The 19792-nt window shown below is 40.9% G+C and overlaps 1 protein-coding gene across 4 annotated transcripts in view; it reads right to left on the bottom strand.

The window, feature by feature from the left end:
• Positions 1-515: 515 nt before the first annotated feature.
• The window catches only part of opa1 (OPA1 mitochondrial dynamin like GTPase), a 38549-nt gene continuing 19272 nt past the window's right edge, over positions 516-19792 (bottom strand). For all 4 annotated transcript variants that reach the window (XM_053322016.1, XM_053322018.1, XM_053322017.1 and 1 more), the window contains 4 exons: positions 19684-19777; positions 19069-19179; positions 2876-2949; positions 516-2715 (listed from right to left, as the gene is read on the bottom strand). In XM_053322016.1, coding sequence (XP_053177991.1) covers positions 2885-2949; positions 19069-19179; positions 19684-19777 — 270 coding nt within the window. In that variant the 3' untranslated portion in view covers positions 516-2715; positions 2876-2884. The remainder of the gene's footprint in view (positions 2716-2875; positions 2950-19068; positions 19180-19683; positions 19778-19792) is intronic.

The raw sequence follows: 19792 nt of genomic DNA, 5'->3' as shown, positions 1-19792 counted from the left end.
GGCTGTGAAGATTTGAGTAAATGGACATTTGGTCTGTTTAAGGTTGCAACTCTGAGACTGTGCTTATACACATCAGTGCTTTAAACTGATAACCATGGCAACATGGTCACAGTGACATAACTACAGTACATGCTGATGAGTAGCAGATGTAATCTTTTTCATTTTCACTGTCCTAGTTTAGTGTGTTATCTAACATTTGCTTATTTGGTCATATACCAAAGTATTGAAGTTGACGAAAAATCAAGGGATCATCATCTCCATTGTGGAACATGGTCATCTGTGTCAAATTTAGTGACAATCCATTATTGAGATACGAGAAATTAAAGAAAGAAAACTCCATGCTGGTGCTACTTAAAAGTCAGTAGGATTGATCCTCAGGGAACCATGAATGTACAAAAATGTAATTACCTCCAATAATTGTTATATCTCAATCAGGATCAAAGCGGTGAACTGACAGCAACTCTGTGTGGTGGGGGGTTGCGATAGCACTGACTGAAGAGGTTGACACGTCATGAAAAAGGTCATTTTTATTTATGTCAATTTTTATTTTCACTTTCTCTTTTAAACACAAATTTAATAAATAAAGCACATTCGATGGGGTACACCATGCAAACATTACTTCTACAACATAAAACATTTTTTTGAACCAACTCACCGATTTTCTGTTACACAAGTGGCTCACTCTGCTTAAATGTGCTGTACATGATAGTAGCTCCATGACATACCATTCATTTTAACTGTACAAGAATGCGCGGCATATTATTTATATATACCCATATACACATATGAATGAATGAATGAATGGGGTAAACACAGTCTCTCGCACCCCTTCAGTCAAATATCAGACAGTTTTTACGCTAGGAAGAATGAGTGGATGTCTACATGGGTGATGAGAAGAACCAGAATGGTCTAAATCGTGGAGGTGAAAGTGTAATTCTGAAAGCCAATTTAAGATATCGAGGAGGAAAGCACGTGACAGGGAAACATCTGGCACTGGAAAGTGACTGGTAGAAGAAGAACTGAGTTCAGAAAAGCGCAAGTTTCGGTTTAACGTCACCTAACAGCATGTTAGATTGTTAACTTCTTTCAATGCCTGTTAATTTACAGAGTGAGGTAACTACTTTCCTTGTATTTGTTTTTTTGATCTCACCCCTGACAGAAGCCCAAGATCTTAATGTTGATACAAACACACGAAGAAGAAGAAGAGGGGAAGTGGATTAGTATGAGTGGGTCTGTGCTGCGTCACCACAAGTAAATAAATAAAGAAGAGCCTGTCCTGCCAAAAATGCCATAAAACCGGATGGAAACACATGAATATGAACTGCCTGCTACTGTGTTCAGGTGTAAAGTAAAGACGTGTATCAACTGACAGATACTGTAATAGATTATCAAAATAGAATGAAAGGTTATTAATTTGGTTGATCATATATTTAGAACTGTTATTATAATAAATGGCAAGGATTTTTACCTAATGTTGACTAATAATGCCTTAAACCTAATAACTACCATCATCAGTTAAAAGAACTGCAGCACTAAATTATCCAGGAGCATAATTAACTTGTGTCTTATTACACTTTCAACTTATTAAGAGAGACACTGTATAATTTGTATAATTATCTGTCAGTTGAAACATGGAGAGCAGAGATGAAACGTTAATGCACATAAAGTCCTATGTGTTATTGGAAATGCACATTAAACCCAAATTCACAGAAAATAAAGGGTGAGTTAGAGAAATGACTGGGTAATTACGTGCAGTATTTTGTCAGATAAACCCCAACAAACCTCAAATTTAATAAGAAATAAATCTAAGCATTATATTCTTTCCAAAACCTGGTTCAGAGCCTATTAGTGATACGAGGGAGAGTGTTGAAGCTGAATACTGAACCAGAGTCACTTACTGTTTTTATAATGAATTAAGGTGAGAATATCTGCTGAAACTACACACAGTCTCATTAAGGGGTACATGTACATTAAATGCAGAATGCAGCTGCAGCTTGGAGGGATAACGTAAGTGCTTTGAATCTTAAGTGCAACTAAGAAGAACCAATGTTAAATAGAGTTCAGTGAGGCGAGTGAAATTCTAACAGTGAGGGTAACATGGCAGATTTTACAAGCACCAGGTGAGACATTGGTATGAAACTCAAGGCTTTTCACACCTGTCAGGAACAGTGCCGATAGTGTCTGTGTGCACAGTTCAATGAACACACACACACACACACACACACACACACTTGTATGATCATGACCAAAAAAAAAACAAAGAAAAGAGAAAAAAAGAGAAAAAAAAAACAACTGAGGAGATTGACATGTACACAATCCTCATTTATTAAAAAATGAGTTGTCAGATGACAACGCTGTGTGAGCTTCTCATTTTAATCCTGATGTGACTGTGTTTGGGTTCCTGTGCAGAAGTCCCCCTCACAAAATCGGGACAGTTTGCAAGAAGAAGAAGAAGAAGAAAAAAAAAAAAACTAACATAAAAAAATAAAAATAGAAAATCCAAGAGAAAGCCTGAAAACTGTTCCTCCGCTTTACCCTTCTGATTCGGTCCATCTTTCCATCAGCGTCCAAGGGCGACAAGGAGCCAAGCCGTAGGTATTAAAATCAGGTGAGTGGTGGGGCAGGACCAGGGGGTGATGACAGTCATATACAGATTTAGTTGTCTTTGTTCAGTGCATTTCTCTGCTGTGATCCACATATTTACTTTCAGAGGTTCTGTAAAGAAGAATGGAGGAGGAAAAACATATCAGATAAAACGCAGCACACATTGAGTCACTTTGAGGTTTTTTTTTTTTTTTTGGATTTACAGTGATGCAGTTGCTTTTGCTTTGTTGTAACACTGATGATCACTTCACCACTATACAGTGCCAAATACCTGCTTCTCTTATTTCTCCTTATGAAGAGCTTCTATGAAGGCTTCAAGTTTCTCCTGGATCTCACGAACTTTTTCTGCAAGGAAGCACATAAAGAATATTGATTAATTAAACAATACATACACAAACATTAATCAAAAAATAATCCTAGATCTCAAATCATATCAACAGATAATTTGCAAGAATTCCAATTGATTTAGTAATTTTCAAGAAAAGAAGATGCTAAGAAGATTTGCCTACTTTCTTTGTTCTATGATTGTAAAGTTAATATCTCTGGACTGTTGGACACTGAAATGTGAGCAGTGATTTTTGGGTCACATTTTTTTCCTTATCGCTTCATGAAAATGAAACACTGGGGGGAAAAAACCTACTAAATTAACTTACATCAGGACATGTACCTGGTTATAAATCTTTTGCCTGTAAACAGAGTAAAATATTAAACACAATTGTAATCCCTGCAGTGTATTTCTGCAGGTTTTTTCAATGAAAACACCAGATGGTCCCCTCTGACAGTGACAGCCAAACCTCAAGGCAGACCACCTTCACACATGTGATGATGAAGGCTTGTGCACCCTTTTCCCAGTTAGCATAGACCACATCAAAGCTCTCACCCTCCCCCTTTTACATGGTATGTACCTTCCGGGCACATTGCTAATGGACAGAGGGAGATACCATAACAACAACATTTCACATAAAAGTGGGGAATCTACTGGAAAAACAGTCAGTCACTTCTCATGATTACACACTATTGTCCAGAGACCGCATAAGACGAGCAATCCTTCCACCCAACATGTACTGTCACACGAGATGAGCAAGCCATCTAAAGCAGTCTTAGTCGCTGATTAAACAGTGGCTGAAGGAAGTCTGTGGGCCAATTCGGAGAAAAGGAAGCCACGGCTCGCAATGCCAGCTGCACCTCTAGGCCTGGCTCGCTCTCAGCTTCCCTGTCACCCTTTGCTAATCTGTCTGGATCTCTCCCAAGCACAAACTCAAACACCAGCTCTGAAGAACAAACTAGCACTGCTCTATCTTGATCAATCAGCCACACGAGATCCATAGGCAACCTATTGTTGATTGTTTTCCTATAAGAAGGCCCCATGTAAACACAGCTTTAAAAAGACTTGTGCATCGGGGAGATGAATCGTTATGGTTTGGACCTCAGAGCTACAATATCCTAAGTGTCCATTTCAGGTCGGCACAAAGGTGATAACTGCGTGCGTGCTTTAGACTGAAACTAAATATCATACTTGGGGGCTTGTGTGCAGCCCCTTTGATGGGAGCACGGCTGCTGAGGTATCCCTTTCCTGATGGATGAAAAGCACATGGTTGTTAGGAGAGATGCAGGCACACCCCCGCACACGTCCTGAAACACTAGCAGAGCTGAGAAGTGCTGGATGACATGAGAAGAGCTGACACACACACCCATCTACACACTGATTAACAGAAATGAGAAAAGCTAATTGATGGACAGAAAAGTTAGGCCCTGAAAGGCACTCGAACACAACCACCCCAAAGTCCTGAACACCAGCGGGAGCTGTACAGTCATGCCACCTCCGCTTCTTTTAACCTTCCTACACACACACACACACACACACACACACACCGCTGGCAGTGGCAAAAAAGGAAAAAAAAAAAATTCCCCAGCCTTTGATAATCTGTTAACACACTCAGGCAAAATGGCAGGGCGTTAGGAGGAGATTACAACACCTAATGGAGGCATTAAAGAGGCCTGTAGAGGGGCACACTGACAAGTCAGTGCAGCAGGTGTGGGGTTGAATGAAACATAACCCTGCGGTACGCCATTCCAGCACGCAGCTCACTGCAGGGCACAGCTCAAAGGCAACTGACATAGTAAGCCGCGTGGGCTGTGTGCCCTGACCACAGGACAACATAACTCAATCCAAACCAATCAGAGCAGGATTACAAACATCTGTCCGACCTGATGAAAAAGAGAGTGGAGGTGGCGTTTAGGTTGGTGTGAAGAAAGGAGGGCACTGACTGTCGAATCATCAAAACATGGGAAATCCCCTGGCTCAAGCTTCAAAGCTTAACTGGGTTTAGATGTGGCTGACGATAAAGGTGCTCAGTGGAGCCTCAGTGTTTCAAATGCAGACTGTTTAACTAGGGTCAAACATCTAGGATCCTGCCAACTGTCGAGCAGAGACTACAAGCTTTGCTAGATCACTTGGGGTAGCAGTAGAAGTGGGGGTTTGTGACAAGTAAAGATGCAGGTTCGAATCCTGTGATTGGCTGAGAAAGCTTCTGATGAAAGGATGAAAATCATTCTTTTCTTCCCCAACACCTGCCGTCGAGGCAACGGAAACCCATCATTAATCCTTTCCTCTAGAGGAACAAAGCACAAAAATATCAATGTGCACTATATTTGGCCTCATAAGCTATAATAGTGGGGCCACATCTATGCTCCAAGTTTATATTTTAAAGCTTGTTGTTTTTTGTGTTAGGGTTAGGGTTAGGCAAACTTAGCTGTTGCTCCGGTCCCATGGTCGCTTTCACTTCCAGAATCTGTTTTGTCTGATTCAACAGTGTGACACTCTGCCTTGTATCATGAAACTAGTTTTCTTCCAAATATATTGATAATTTGAAGTATTTAGTAGTATGATATTTTGTGTCTACTGTTCCCTATTGTTAGTGTAGCATGGCAAAGTAGTGTTTTGCGAAACCCACTCTTTTCCGTTCTTGAGAGTAGCACTGCTGACATGAAGTTTGTAGTCTAAGGCAGATGGCAGATGATGTGTTTTAGGTTACCTGGCAAAAGGGGAGATCTTGGTGCGGGCAACATGGAAGGAACATATTCCTACCCACACTGTAATTATGGTTGAAAAATCAGCAAAGTTTTCCTTAACTTTAGGTCTAAGGCACAGAGGAATATGATCAGGCTTTGGACACACTGGCTTGTGAGTAGGATGTGTCCATTGCTGGTTTGGCTCTGCACATGAGATTTGTTGACAATAAGATTAATAATGTCTTTTAAGTTGCCACAAACTTGTTAGCAAGTTGCTTATTTACACATCCGGAATATTCATAGTGATGTTAATGTTCATCTCTCCTCCACCAGCTCCTGAAGAAGGTGTATCTGACTCTTACGCTGCTGAAGAGTTTCAAGCATAGTGTAGAAGTATTTGGAATGAGCCATGTGAATCCGAGCAGCTTTCAGGTGCCCCCAAACACTGGTAGAACCTTGTTGGTCCTCTTTGTGTCACAATATTGATAACGTGCAGCCATCTCTTCTGATTGCATTATCCTGACTACCTGCAAAACTAGAGTTCCACCGTAACACTTTGGAGATGGCAAAGATCAGAACAGCTAAATCAATCACCCAATCCCTTACAGCGGGATGCTTAATGACTTTAAAATGAGCCCTCAGCAGCTTTCAGGAGCCCAGGAGGCCACGGGTGATGGTGAATGGCGTCTTTTAGAAAAGCCAATATTCTGTGGATAAAAACTGTGAGAAACTGATATTTATTTCCCCCAGCACCATCTGTTTGCCACCAGCAAGAGGAAGAAAAGGCCAAAACAAGGCTTTCTTTTCACCGTCCTGTGGAAATGCAACAAAAAACAGTGGACAGAGTCACCACTGCCTGATCCTCATGAGCAGTGGGAGTAGCGATCTAAAACTCCATTTAGGCTCCTGTTTACCTAAGAGATCAGCCGCAAAACACAGTCATTCAGCCGCTCACCCCTTTATCTGGTCATGAATATTCCCATAATCCTCTGGCCTCTATCCCAGAGGCCCCTTCTTTAAGATGCTGGGTGTTGTGTGGGTTGCAGAGGGTGGAGGGACTCTCGCCCGTTGAGAGAAAGAGAGGAAAGCCTTTCCCCCCAATCCCCTCTTTCAAGGCCTTCTCTCGGCTGATCTCCACATGAAATGATATCTCATTCACTCTCACTCTGTAGAGTCCCCTAAGCCTGCTGCGGCCGAAACGCTGGCAGAAGGAGAGCTGAGCCAGAAAGCCTTTAATTGACCTGTAATTAGACTGTGAAACTGTGCGGCCCTGCTGGACAAGTAGCCAACACAGAGGAGAGAAAAAGATGAGAGGGAGAGGACAGGGAGGCCCGCAACTTACTGTGAGCCAGAGAAAATATACTAATCCTCTTCCTATGGAAGATGGCCACTCTTCTTTGCTGGATGTGAAAGGGAAGAAAGCTTCAAGAAAAGGTGGCTGTTATGAAAAAGTGGCAACAGAAAGATTTCAACGACTGAGTGTGGCGCCAAGGTTGAGGCTACTATAGCATACGGCTCTGAAGTTTTCTACCTGTAACAGAGCAGCAGTTCACAGCATGGTCACCAGAGAGAAAGTGTTTGGTTCCCGTCCCAACCTGTCATCATTCATGAAGAAACTTTCTGTATCTCCTGACTGCCAAGGTCACAGTGTAGGTGGGACTCTGAACTGTTGAACGCTCTGCCGTTTCCTTCTTTGAAAGCTGATCTCTTAATGTAACAAACAGAAAAGGCTTTTTTTCCCTCAGCATGCTGCTTGATTTGTCACTAAATCTGGATTGTCACGCTATAAAAAGTGGGCCATAAGAGACATGGACACAGGGAGAGCGGGAATGTCGACGGACCAAGCGCTGTGTCAGTGACAGAGCAATGAATCAGCCTGCACACTCGCTGCTCTTATCTAGAAAACAGATGCCTGTGAGAGAAAAGCTCAACCTGGGGAGAGACGTACGTGGGTCTGAACAGGTCAAAGCTTGGGGTCAGCCAGAGGGCAGACAAAACAAAAACAGCAAAATGCTGAGAAAAATCCTTTGAAAGAACCAGGTGATGACTGTTTGTGGTCTTTGGGGTGTAGGTTTTATTGACAAGCATTGCCTGTGCCTTTGAAGGGCCAGACATAAAAGATTTTTAGTGCAGGGGTTGTAAAGATGGAGCTGGCAGTGACACAATTTGGGAGATTGTGGATTTAGCTCTAGGCTTGATGGATTTAACTGATAGAGCAGATACTAATACAACAGGAGGAAACAGTCAAACTGAAATTTCTCAACCAAATACAGCAGTAAACTGTCACCATTACTTCCTTTTCTAAAAATGAACAGGTCTTACACGGTAAGTTCACTTATGACTCATGGTGTAAATCACAGCAGGTCAGATGTCTTAAGTTTTTCAAGACTCACCTTTTGCACTCAAATGGAGCTCTGTGCTGAGGCTAAGTGGCAATCAATCTTCAGTAGCCACATAAGCCTGGGGATGTGAGGATGACAAGCCCAGTTTAAACGGAGGTCCTGTTATAATCCCTCAGAGAACCACCCCTCTGCTGAATCAGCCACAGGTGTGAGTGCATACAAGGAAATGTACTCACTCCCAAATTTACAAACACTAGATTCACACACAGCTGCGTCTCAGCAGGTGCCAAACACACACAAAAATCCTGCAGCCATGAAAACGGAAATACCAACCCAACCTTCCTTATAACAAGAATGAAATATAAAGAATGACTTTTTAATCACTTTGTCTCAGTCCCTTCTTGACATGGCGCTGACCCCAAACGATTCGATAAAAATAAGTCAACGGAGATTAAACAGTCCAGCTCTCCTTTTCCTCCCCTTGGGGTAATGCATACCTCCAGCTGTTCTGGACCCTTCACACCTTCACAATTATACAACACTGAGAAGAAACACACCTGGAATTCCTTTGAGCTTTGAGAGAAAGTCTGTTCAGGCCCAAAGGCTGGAGTCACTGGACTACAGGTGTTTTACTTACAAATATAAGGCTAACAAGAGGACAAGATGACAGAGAATTTCATCAACATTGAAGGGATGAGATCCAATAAATCGATTGAGATAATGACACACACACTTTACTCTCTTTCATCAGTGACTTTCATGCTGTTATTCTCGGCTGTACACTTAAAAGGTGACACTGATTTTTTTTATTCTTAAAAATTTGCTGAAATGAAATGAAAACCTAAAAATGAAATCCTTAAACACGTTAACTGCCAACACAAACAGTATGTGAGAGCCTGCCTTACATTGTGAAATTCTGAGCACCCAAGGAATTAATTTTGGTTTATTTATTAGTGTCACTGTGCATCACTTTGACAATGGTACGTAGCAACAATGGTACGTTTTATATTTTTGCCTTTCTTAAAAATGACAACAAGGCTACAAAGGTAAACCCATCTAAACTTTGGATGGGTTTAACTAGACAAAAATAATTCAAATGGTGCATTTTTTCAAAAAATACTGCAGGGAAGGAGTGTATGGTTTTCCTATTACCTCATCCCAAGCAGCACCTGATGTCAGACCTTTTTGTGTGTGTGTGTGTGTGTCTGTGAGAATGACAAGAGGATCAGTGCGAATGGGTCCCTGGTGGCCTCACTGCACTAGAAACATGTGAACAGAAGCCCTATGGTTCCCCCTCCCATCACACACCACCGTCTCTTTCCTTTTTCCCACACTTGCTTTCTCATTCGCTCTCTAAGGAGACTGAAAAATTACTCTACATCCTCCCTCACGTTTTTATTTCCTTATCACCATTTCACTCATTACCTCCTGATTTGCTTGTCATCTAAAACACAGCTCATTTTTCTCATTTCCTCAGTTTACTTTTTTCTTTCCTGTTTTTACCCAGACTCACTATTTCAGTCAACTTCATCTGATTGCAGCTTGTGTTACAGCATGAGTGCATCACAACTGGTAATGAGAAATGTCATCTTCATTTTAACATAGCTAGGAATGTCCTAACCAGATAGTGATCAGAGTACTTCAATATTGAGTATCTGCAGATACCGACTCTCATCTGATACTTATATTTTCCTAAATGTTGTTTAATATGTATCCAACACAACTGGGAGAATGCAACTTCTGAAACAGATGTTACCAGATCAGCTGATTTATCAGAGAAGACGTATCACTTAGTCGGAGTTGTGCAAACTACAAAAACACTCTATGCGCTCACCATCACACATTGCCGTTCCTTCACAAATGATCTCTGGTCAGCTGAGTAGCGGCCTGACCTGAACATGAACCTGACCTAATCAGTTATGGGGCCTGTAGTAAACCAGACATGATGACAAAATGTCTCTCATACTACATTAGATTTGTTCTTTACTAACTTAATAGTGAACACTCAATACAAAGAAAGCTGTCACAAAAATGTTTACATTTCAAAATCCTTACAGAAAGTAATTGAAGATATTAGAGCTGTTTAAGGGTGGATAAGAGAAGCAGTGTTAGTTTTTTGGAAGTCACTTTCACACAACATTAACCTTACAAGATTGGATAAAATGCAGGAGGAGCGGCTTCATCTGTGCTAGCATTATGACAACTGTATCAAATGTTTGTATACTTGATGCTCTCAGGAAAAAAATGGATAATTTGGCAGTAACTCTGCTGCCTGAGGTTTCCTCCTGCATGGGAAAAAACTAACTTGGACTGTAACGGTGCTAAGCTGCTCAGAGTCAAACTGCTATAATGCTAAACTAGTGTCTATTTAATTCAGAAGCAATGAAGACTGTGGTCAGGGAGGGTGAAACTGAGTGTTAAAGATAGAGCAAGAAAGGTGGAAAAAAAGACTAAGGGCCTGATTTACTAAAGGTCTGCGTGTGTAAAAACGTGTGCAAACTTGACATCACCCGCAAAAAATGTGCAAGCTGATCTACTAACGCAGCGCACTCAGGTTTGCGTCTTACAACTGTGCAAGATAATATGCCACATACCATCTTAGTTTTGTGTGTTAGCATGCTAACCTTTGATAATTAGCACAAAACACAAACATTCAAACTGCTGAATCTGAAGAGTTTTGCAGATTTTTGGTCAAAGAAATGAACAAATAGACATTTTGACCTGATGGTGATGCTATCTGAGAAGTCAAGGGATAAACTACGTTTTTACAGTTATTCCTGAGGGGGGTATGACTGTCTGTACCAAATTTCAAGACACTCTATCCAACAGTTGTTGAGATATTTTACTATAAAACACAAATGTCAACCTCATGGTTGCACTATAAGAAAAGTCAGGGGATCGCCAATAAGGATGCACAGTCGTTGAGATATTTCAGTGTAGAAGGGTGAACCGACTGACCATCAGACCGTTGCCATCCCTATAGAGCCTTGTCACCAGCACAACTTAAAGCAGCAAAAGAAAAAGTCGAGGAATGAGCAGTTAAGAAGCAAGGCAAAGCAAGAGAGTGACAATAACCCAATGAGAATAACAGCACAAGCAAGTGTAGATGGAGGAACAAAACAACAGAGGCCAACATGTAGAAACAGTGTATGTACGGGCAGCCTGACATGACAGACAGTCAAATCAAACTGTGGCACTGAGCAACAAACCTTCTCCATGCTCTAAAATGCAGCCCAGTGAACATGTCTCAGGGACTAGTAGCAATGTTAAGAAGCTAACTTTCTGTATTCACACAAATCGTAAGTCAATACAGACAATTCATTGTCTGCAACCTATACTGTCATAAAAAACATAGATCATAGGGACTCAGAGCACATGATTAACATGATAATGAGCTGAGAAAATTATGCTCTAGATCAGGGGTGTCAAACTCATTTTAGTTCAAGGGCCACACACAGCCCAATTTGATCTCAACTGGGCTGGACCAGTAAAACCATTGCTTAGATAAAGACATAAAGATAAATATGAAATACATAATAAAACTCTCCAATAATGAAGATCTATTTATAAATTCTTCATAAAATCTATTCAGAAAATTGTCCATGGGATGCAAGTCACACAAGTAAAAATGAAACACTATAAGGTTTGTGCAAACCCAAACACAGCATGCTGGGAGCTTCTGCTGCTCTCCTCCCTGAAAGCAGGCACATGTGCACACAACACCTCAAGACGATACGTCATCCCTTAAAGCAGAAGAAAACAGAGGAGCACTTCTCATTGAGCGCCCACTAATCACACTGGAGGTAGCTGCTCAAAGGAGGAGGGGGGTGGGGGGTGGGGGTTGAAAGGAAACGAAGTGAGCGTGAGGCTGAGAGGGCATTCCGGTGAGCAAGCCCAGACAACCAGAGCGTTATTGTATTCTGCTTTCACACAAGAAAAAGGAAGAGGAGAAAGTGACTGCAAGCGCAAACATGCGAACACTTAACACATTATCACAGTTCTTAAGCGCACCAACTGTTGACAACTTAAACACTTTAACCCTCAAATAGCCTTCTTATAAAAGCTGAAATCCATCATTTTCCATGCAGCAGTGGCCTATGGTGGAGATGGTGAACAAGGGTGTTTGGTTACCAGCTGTTTATTCAAACTGGTCATCCCAAAACATAGAAAATGTGCTCGCAAGTAAAATGTGATGCTAATGGATTTATGCATGGTGTCTGAAAATGCAAACAATGTAAAATATTTAACTTAAAATTAAAGTGCACTACAGGAAAACTAACCTTACTGGCTTTCTCAACCTTCATCCCAAATATAGGCTATTGATGGTCAAACACATCTTTGAGTGGACAAAACTTTTATGTTGCTGTTTATCTTTAATCAGCTATTGAGTCTGATGCTGAACCTCAAGATGCTCTTATCAACCTAAATTGTTACTTACGGTATTGGGGGAAATAACACGTTTGAGATCTTGAGATATAGTTTACAATAGGGCTGGGCAACCAACATTTAGTAACTCTAATGGTCTTAATCTTGCTCATGTCAATTAATCGTGGTGTTCACTGTTGCCATGACAGTAAAGGTTGCATATCTTTAAGGAATTTGAAAACTTGTCTCCAGTTTTATGTTTTATAGATTTATGTGTCTTTCTTGTGTGTCTTTTTAACTTGACTTGACTCTCTGAACAAACGATCGCACAAGAGTTCCTATGTGTGCAAGCACAAATGACAAATAAAGTTCTTGAATCTTGATCATTTTAACCCAAACCATGATCTTTTCATAGTTCTAATAAAGTGGGTTTTGTGCCTAAACTAGACATTAACTACAGCGTCACACCTTAAAACATCATTATTTTCACTCCCTAAAGATACTCATGTGCAAAAATATCACAAAATATTGTGTGAGGGCAGCAGTGTAAAATATAAAACAAAAGAAACTGTGAAAATACATAATTGTTCATCAAAGGTGGAGATAATTGTTCATTAATCGTAATCGAGGTTAAAAGTTCAATTAATCGTGATTTTGATTTTTGCCATAATCACCCAGCCCTAGTTTACAATAATTATCATGGTATGTAATGTGTTTGAGTTGAATATGGACAGGGTTGTGATTGAAACATTACAACCAGCTCAATGAGAAACTCGATGATAATTGATTTCACAAAAAGTGCTTTTACTGTTACTGCGGCAGTTAATGTAATAACTTAAAAAATTCAAAATAGTCTTTAGTTGATCCGTAACATTAAACTAGGCCTTTGAAGAACCGAGAAATGGCAATTTGCAGCACACACATATACACACACACACACACACACACACACACACACACACACACATACACACACACACACACACACACACACACACACACTCGCTCATGAAACATCTTTCCCATGACCAAATTAAGAATGTTTTAATCTCACATTAACATAGAAGAGAAATGCTGGGGTAATAATGTGTCAATAACAACCCACAGTGTGTGTGCCTCTGGACTGTACACAAGCCCTTCATCTATTTGACATGTCAGATAAACAGCCACTAAGGAGGACTGACAGCCAAGAAACACTTCTTCCCCTTCAGTGGCGACCAGTCCATGTGACAGAAGAGTAAAGGTGGATGGCTGTTAGTCACTGCTGACAGAGAAATAAGAGCTCTATATGCACAGTCCATCGAGGTCTCAACTCATAACTAATACTGAGGGAATACAGTGCCATAACTTAAATGTTAACATAACAATACATCCCCCTCAACAGCTTCTTCAAAAACAGGGGTCTATATCTTACATATGCGCGAAGTCCCATATTAAATATTTTGTCGACACAAAACCTGCTGGAAAATTGTGCAGTCATGATTTATGTGCACAAGTGTAACATCTGTAGAAGCTCACAATATTAAACATGATATCTAACACTTCATAATGGAGCAGTAATTCTGGAAACCCTCTGGTACAGTGCAGTTTCCTAAATCCGGCACCACAGTACTTTTTCCAGTACAACACACACACACAAAACACAATTTCTATGAGAGGCAATGAAGCAGCCAAACAACATCCCAGTGGTCTCCTAAGAGGCCTGTGCTTGCACATTAGGCCTGGGCTGTGCTCCAGAGACGGCACTGTGCCATACAGCTGGTCTGGCACACGCTGACACATACACACACCTCTTTGCAATGTACATTGTGCCGCTGATTAGCGCTGCTTTTCACGCTCTCGTTTGTTGACGCACACACCTGACCTGTAATTGTAACCTGAGCAATGCTGGGCCTGTCTGCGAGTAGGGGCAAATAGGGCTTAACAGCAGACTGCCCCTGGGAGCACATTTCTGCCTTTGTTAAGTGTGTTTATCCTTTCTGCCGCCTTCTATCTCTTCCTCTTTTCTCTCATGTTCTCATAAGAGAGGTTGTCAGGTAAAGGTGAGATCTGCTCTCAACTTTCCCGTTCTTGTTCTCTTCCCCTCTGTCACATGGGAGAGTCAAGAAAGAGACGGATGGGATCAATTGGGCAGAATTTGACATGGACAGCAAAACAGTGACAGAGAGACTTAAATCGATGGGAGAGGGTGAAAGAAAGCTTGCTGGATCAAGTAGCCTGAGCTATTAGCTGGCTGACCTGTGGGTCAGGTCATAGTTTGGGCCTGAGGCGATCTGACCTGCTATCTTTAAACAGGGTGGAAAATGAGTGGGGGGGGGGGGGGGGTACAACAGCTCTGAGGTAAACTGATTTTATAATGCATTCAGTAAGGTTGCTATACAGATAAACAACAGTGCTGCAGGGGAATTGCATGACAGGAAAGAGGTCTGTGTGTCTCCTGCTGAGTGTTTTTTCACTGCTAATTTAAATAATCATATGAAGACATAAAAATGAACAGGATAATAATAATGGTAATAACAGGTTGTCACTGAAGTTCCAAAGACACTCCTTTAACTGCAAGGCCACAGGTTCAATGCCTGCCAACAGCTGAAATGTCTTCTAGTAACACAAAATGACATGATGAGGTATCCATCTAATAAATTGCATGTCTTGACCAAGCCATTAAAGTTCGCCTCTGGGAACTACAACGCCACCAAGCAGTAACTGGACATGCCAATGCATAACTGGATGAGGCTACAAACTTGCAGCCCGACTTTTAAAAGAACCACAAGTGAAATGTTTTTGCAGACTTTTTGGTTTTGCTCGAAGAAAGCTCGCTCACTCTGCTTTGTGGCGTGTCACCGAGTCAGCTCATCAGCCATGTAGTTCCAGTCCAGACTGATGGACCCACATACCCACACAGGCTGCATTACATAGAAAGTCCTGCGCAAAGTGTCAGACAGCTAATGACCCAGATCCTCCACTCACCCACTTACTCAAACTGACAGATTGACAATGCTAAAAGTCTGGAACACAAATTTTCTTGGTAAGGGGAAAAAGAAAATTCTGACATCTCCATAAAATTAAAGCTGAGTCATAGCATGCTTTTGTGACGTCCTAAAACCTGCCGCTTGTACCATCTCACTAATGACTTGAATGAAGTTCTTGTAATCATGAGAAATGTATACTTTTTAATTATATGATAATAAAAGTGACTGAAAAACTGAGATTTAACAGCCATTAAAGGTTCAAAAGTTTCCCATGAGCCTTTGAAAGAATATATGTGTGTGTGTGTGTGTGTGTGTGTGTGTGTGTGTGTGTGTGCACAGGTGTGTTTTTATCCTACAGATCACATGACAGATTCCAACCACATTCCCACATCTATCGCAGGGTTTGGTGATGGGGAAGTGGGTACGTCATGCCTGTTTGGGAAAGTTTGGGATCGACTTGCCTTATGGGATTTGCAAGGCCAGGCAGGTCTGGGCATTCCTAACTGTGTGTGGAGTAGAGAAATGACTGTGTGTGTGTGTGTGTGTGTGTGTGTGTGTGTGTGTGTGTGTGTGTGTGTGTGTGTGTTCTGCCTCCTCTCCCCAAGGCTGGTGTCAGAAAGCTTAACTCCACTGAAGAGGAAGTGAAGCCGGTCAACTGTTAACTGTACCTGGCAAAAAAAAGGCTTTGTGTGTATGTTTGATCAGTTTTCTGTGCATCTCTCCGTGTAGCTGCCATGTTCTGATGTACTTGGTGTGAAATGTGTGTGAGTTTATGCATGTTTAACTGTGGATGCAAGTCTGAATGTTTGTGTACCTAAATGCTTCATACAGTATGTATCCTGTTCTTATATGATATGAATGGATGTGTGTATGCACGTGTGTTTACACTTGTAGTAATGGAGGGAAAAAGTCAATGAAGGGGTGTGTGTTTTCTTAAGGCGATAACTGATTCTTGGTCAAGTAAATATCACACACACACACACACACACACACACACACACACACACACACACACACACACACACACCACAAAGTCTGGCCTCATTCACCTGTCGGCCTTTATGAAATGAGTCTCCTATCAGGATGTCAGGAAGTCCAGATTAACAAGGGAAACAATAGAGATTGTATGTTTGTGTAAGGGTTTAAATAAATGCGGAACAATCGTAGAGGGTTCATGTCTGAGTGTTTGAGGCCATAGCAACACCCATCAATTAGAGTTAGTACATAAAAGCCAAGAATATCTGGAGGTAGACGGCAGGATGATATCTGCATGGGCCAGAGGGCAAAGGATCAACGCCTGAATCATGTCACTACATAAACATGGTCACAAATGTAGCTGTATGAAAAATCTACTGTTTTAACTGATCTGTTAAATTGGATTTAAGGTAATTTAAAAAATACAATGACTATTGTTAAGAACTTCTAATCAAAAGCCCCGAAAATACAAATGTTTAAATTTAAGATTTGAGATTACTGCAATTATGTCCAATACAGTTAGACATGTGTCTAGATTGTTCTTGACTCATGTGTCACTTTTGATACGGTATTGATCAGCTTAGTTATGTTGCTTTTTAAGACACCTGCTTAGTTAAAAGGATTAACAACAAACAGCACTGAGGACACTGTAAAACCTCACTGGCATAACAAGTCAAGGGGTATTTAAGAAAATGACAAATTAATTAATTGAAATGAAATTAATATATTACCTACTAATTAGAGTATCTACGGTATTTTAATGTTTTTCTTCCATGCCTACAATTAAGATAATGCAAGCATCAGTATTAAGAATACACTGATGTAAAGGAGAGAAGAGCGGTGCATTTGTAACTATTTTGAGGCAGGTGTGCGTACATGATCATGATCAAGAGTGTGTTTGTGTGTGGTGGTGTCATGCAGAGAGTAATGACAGCATGCCTGTCTTGCTGCTTTGTGTATAGTTTTACAGAATAAGACGACCGCTGGAGACAACTCAACTGTCACTGTCCTAGCTATTATTAGGAGCTTTCAGCAACAGGACATGAGCAGATACAGTATGTTGGGCCCATCCAAAGAAAAGCATTGAAACATATTTGAATACCTTTCTTAACTCCTGTATATTCATTTATTCTGGATATGATGTGCAACGTAAGCAACAGCAGGAGTGCACACCCACATTTCCAACAGATGATGGTAGACAGGGAAGGTGGAGATGGGTCACCTGCTTTTACTCACCACAGAAACTTGCTAGCTTTAATTCTGTGCAGGCTTGGAAATTTTAGGCAACAAAAATGGTGGTATAACACCCCCAACAATTGTTAAATTGTTGTATAAAGCTGGGAGCCAAAAAGAAGTCAACAAAAGAAGGCTATGATTAAACTACATAGATTGCAGCTTAGTTGTGTGAATCTAATCAACTCCCTGTGGTTAAATCAAAATTAAGATATCCATGGAAACCACAGACAAAATAACACAGGTCTGGTCATGTCACTGGTAGCACTGTCTAAGACATGACTAATATTCAACAACTAGGGGGTTGTTGTTGGTGTGTTTGTGCCAAAAACACAGAAATCCTCATTCATCTCTGGTTACCATTAACGCCAGACTCAGACTGAGACCAGAGCCATACTGGTGGGCTGACTCATCGAAGCCTCATCCCACCCATACTGCACCTTTGAAAGCACGGATTCTCAAATTCTTATTGATCTATTTTGCACAACTGTTCTACAACATTTTCTGAGAAATTATAGAAAATAAAACTAAAAACATGTGTTTCTACCTATTTAGTTGCTAAAATCTTAACACTAACACAACTTTAACATCAGATGCAACCAATAAGGTGTCCGGCAGTTTCTTTTTGAAGGTGGGAGTCAATCATTTGAATTGGTGGATATCTGATTGTTACTGTTAAGTATGAAGGAAGACCTAAGGCTACGTTTTCCATTCTGAGGTGATGTACGGTATTTTACCATTCAGAGAGATGCCATTTGGTAAAATGAAAGAGGGTGTCTTTGCATGCATTCAAAGAAAGACTGCCTGGACTTGTCTTTTAGGCATGTGGGCACTGCAAATTGTGCTGCATTTAATCAGCAGGGTTGTGTTAACAGAGCTGGTGGATAGACCTGACAGGCAGACAGCCAGCACACTGCAGCTTTACACACAAGCACGCACACCCACACACACTTCTTCCTGTACTATGTGCCAATTAAAGCCTCAGAAAATATTGTAAAAGACACATTTGTGTATATGAAGGATATCATCACAAACATGCATGTTAAGTAAATATGTAGCAGTCTCATGGGGTCAGTCATAGATGCATGGTATACACATATGGGGACAAGCAGGGTGGATTATGGTGTAAATGTGGCTAATGACAGTTAGAAATGGTAAAGTATGTTTTTTACATTTTTACACCAATCCAACACCATGTGCGATTTGTGCATATCCATCTACACAATTTTGCTGGAAATCTGCCAGCAATGCTGCTCATTATATGATGACCTGACAAGAGTTTGAGACAACAACAGTGAATCCCTCTTAAAATGAAGCCTAAAAAGCAGCCAGCTGTATCAGTCTGGGTCAGTAACTGCATAAATACTTTTTCTTCCAGATTAGTAAGTACTGTTTCCTTAAGCACCAGTGCCACCTACTGAAAATGTTGAGACCTGCTTTAATGGAAACATTTAACAATACAATATACTGAAAGTATATTTGAATGCACAGAAGCCAGTGTATGAGTGACACTGAGATCAGCAGTTAGCAGTTTTTTTGTTGTTGTTGTAGAAAATGTTGTGACTTACTGAGATCCTCTGCCAGCTGGACTCGGCGGCCAGTGATGAGCTGGGTCTTCTTCTCCATGTCTTCCCCGAAGTCATCAAGCACCTCCTTTACATTTTTCTCCAAGCGGCGCACTGAGAAGGAAAATGAAAGAAATCAATATCTAATTCAACAATAATGCATTGAATTTGTCTCTCAATGTTGCAATAAATTATATGATCCACACATTTTACCATCATTAAAATAGTTGAGAGACAAATTGTCTATTAGCCCAATATGTATTTTTGTGTATAGTTGTTGTAAGACTCAGTTTCATGATTGAAGGGTCATCGATGACTTGGAAAACTGGTTATGTACCTTTCACAAAGCACAGCGCTTAACAATAACAATAACTTTTCTGTGCAAACACATTTTGACAACTTTCAACCACTTGTTTTGGTCCTTCTACTCTAAAGAGTGGAGTAAAAATTCCACAAATAAACTGTTAGCATCATAAACACAATACTGACATCCTGCCCCAATTAAATGAGAAGCAGAAAAGTCATTTAAAGCTTAAGCCAGGCAGGCCTAACAGGAGATACTAAGTGCCCCCTTGAATTAAGTCTTCCATTAGCTATAATTAAGTCCCCAATCCTTACCCTCGGTGTTGGTGAGCTGCTGTCGGAGAGTGTTTGCTGTGATGACCAGCATCCTCTGGATCCTCCAAAACAGTACCACATCATTGCACTCCAACTGGTGAAACATGCA

The sequence above is a fragment of the Scomber japonicus genome, chromosome 7, assembly GCF_027409825.1.
Source record: "Scomber japonicus isolate fScoJap1 chromosome 7, fScoJap1.pri, whole genome shotgun sequence".
Lineage (NCBI taxonomy): Eukaryota > Metazoa > Chordata > Actinopteri > Scombriformes > Scombridae > Scomber > Scomber japonicus.
This window is presented reverse-complemented; position numbering and strand designations above follow the sequence as displayed.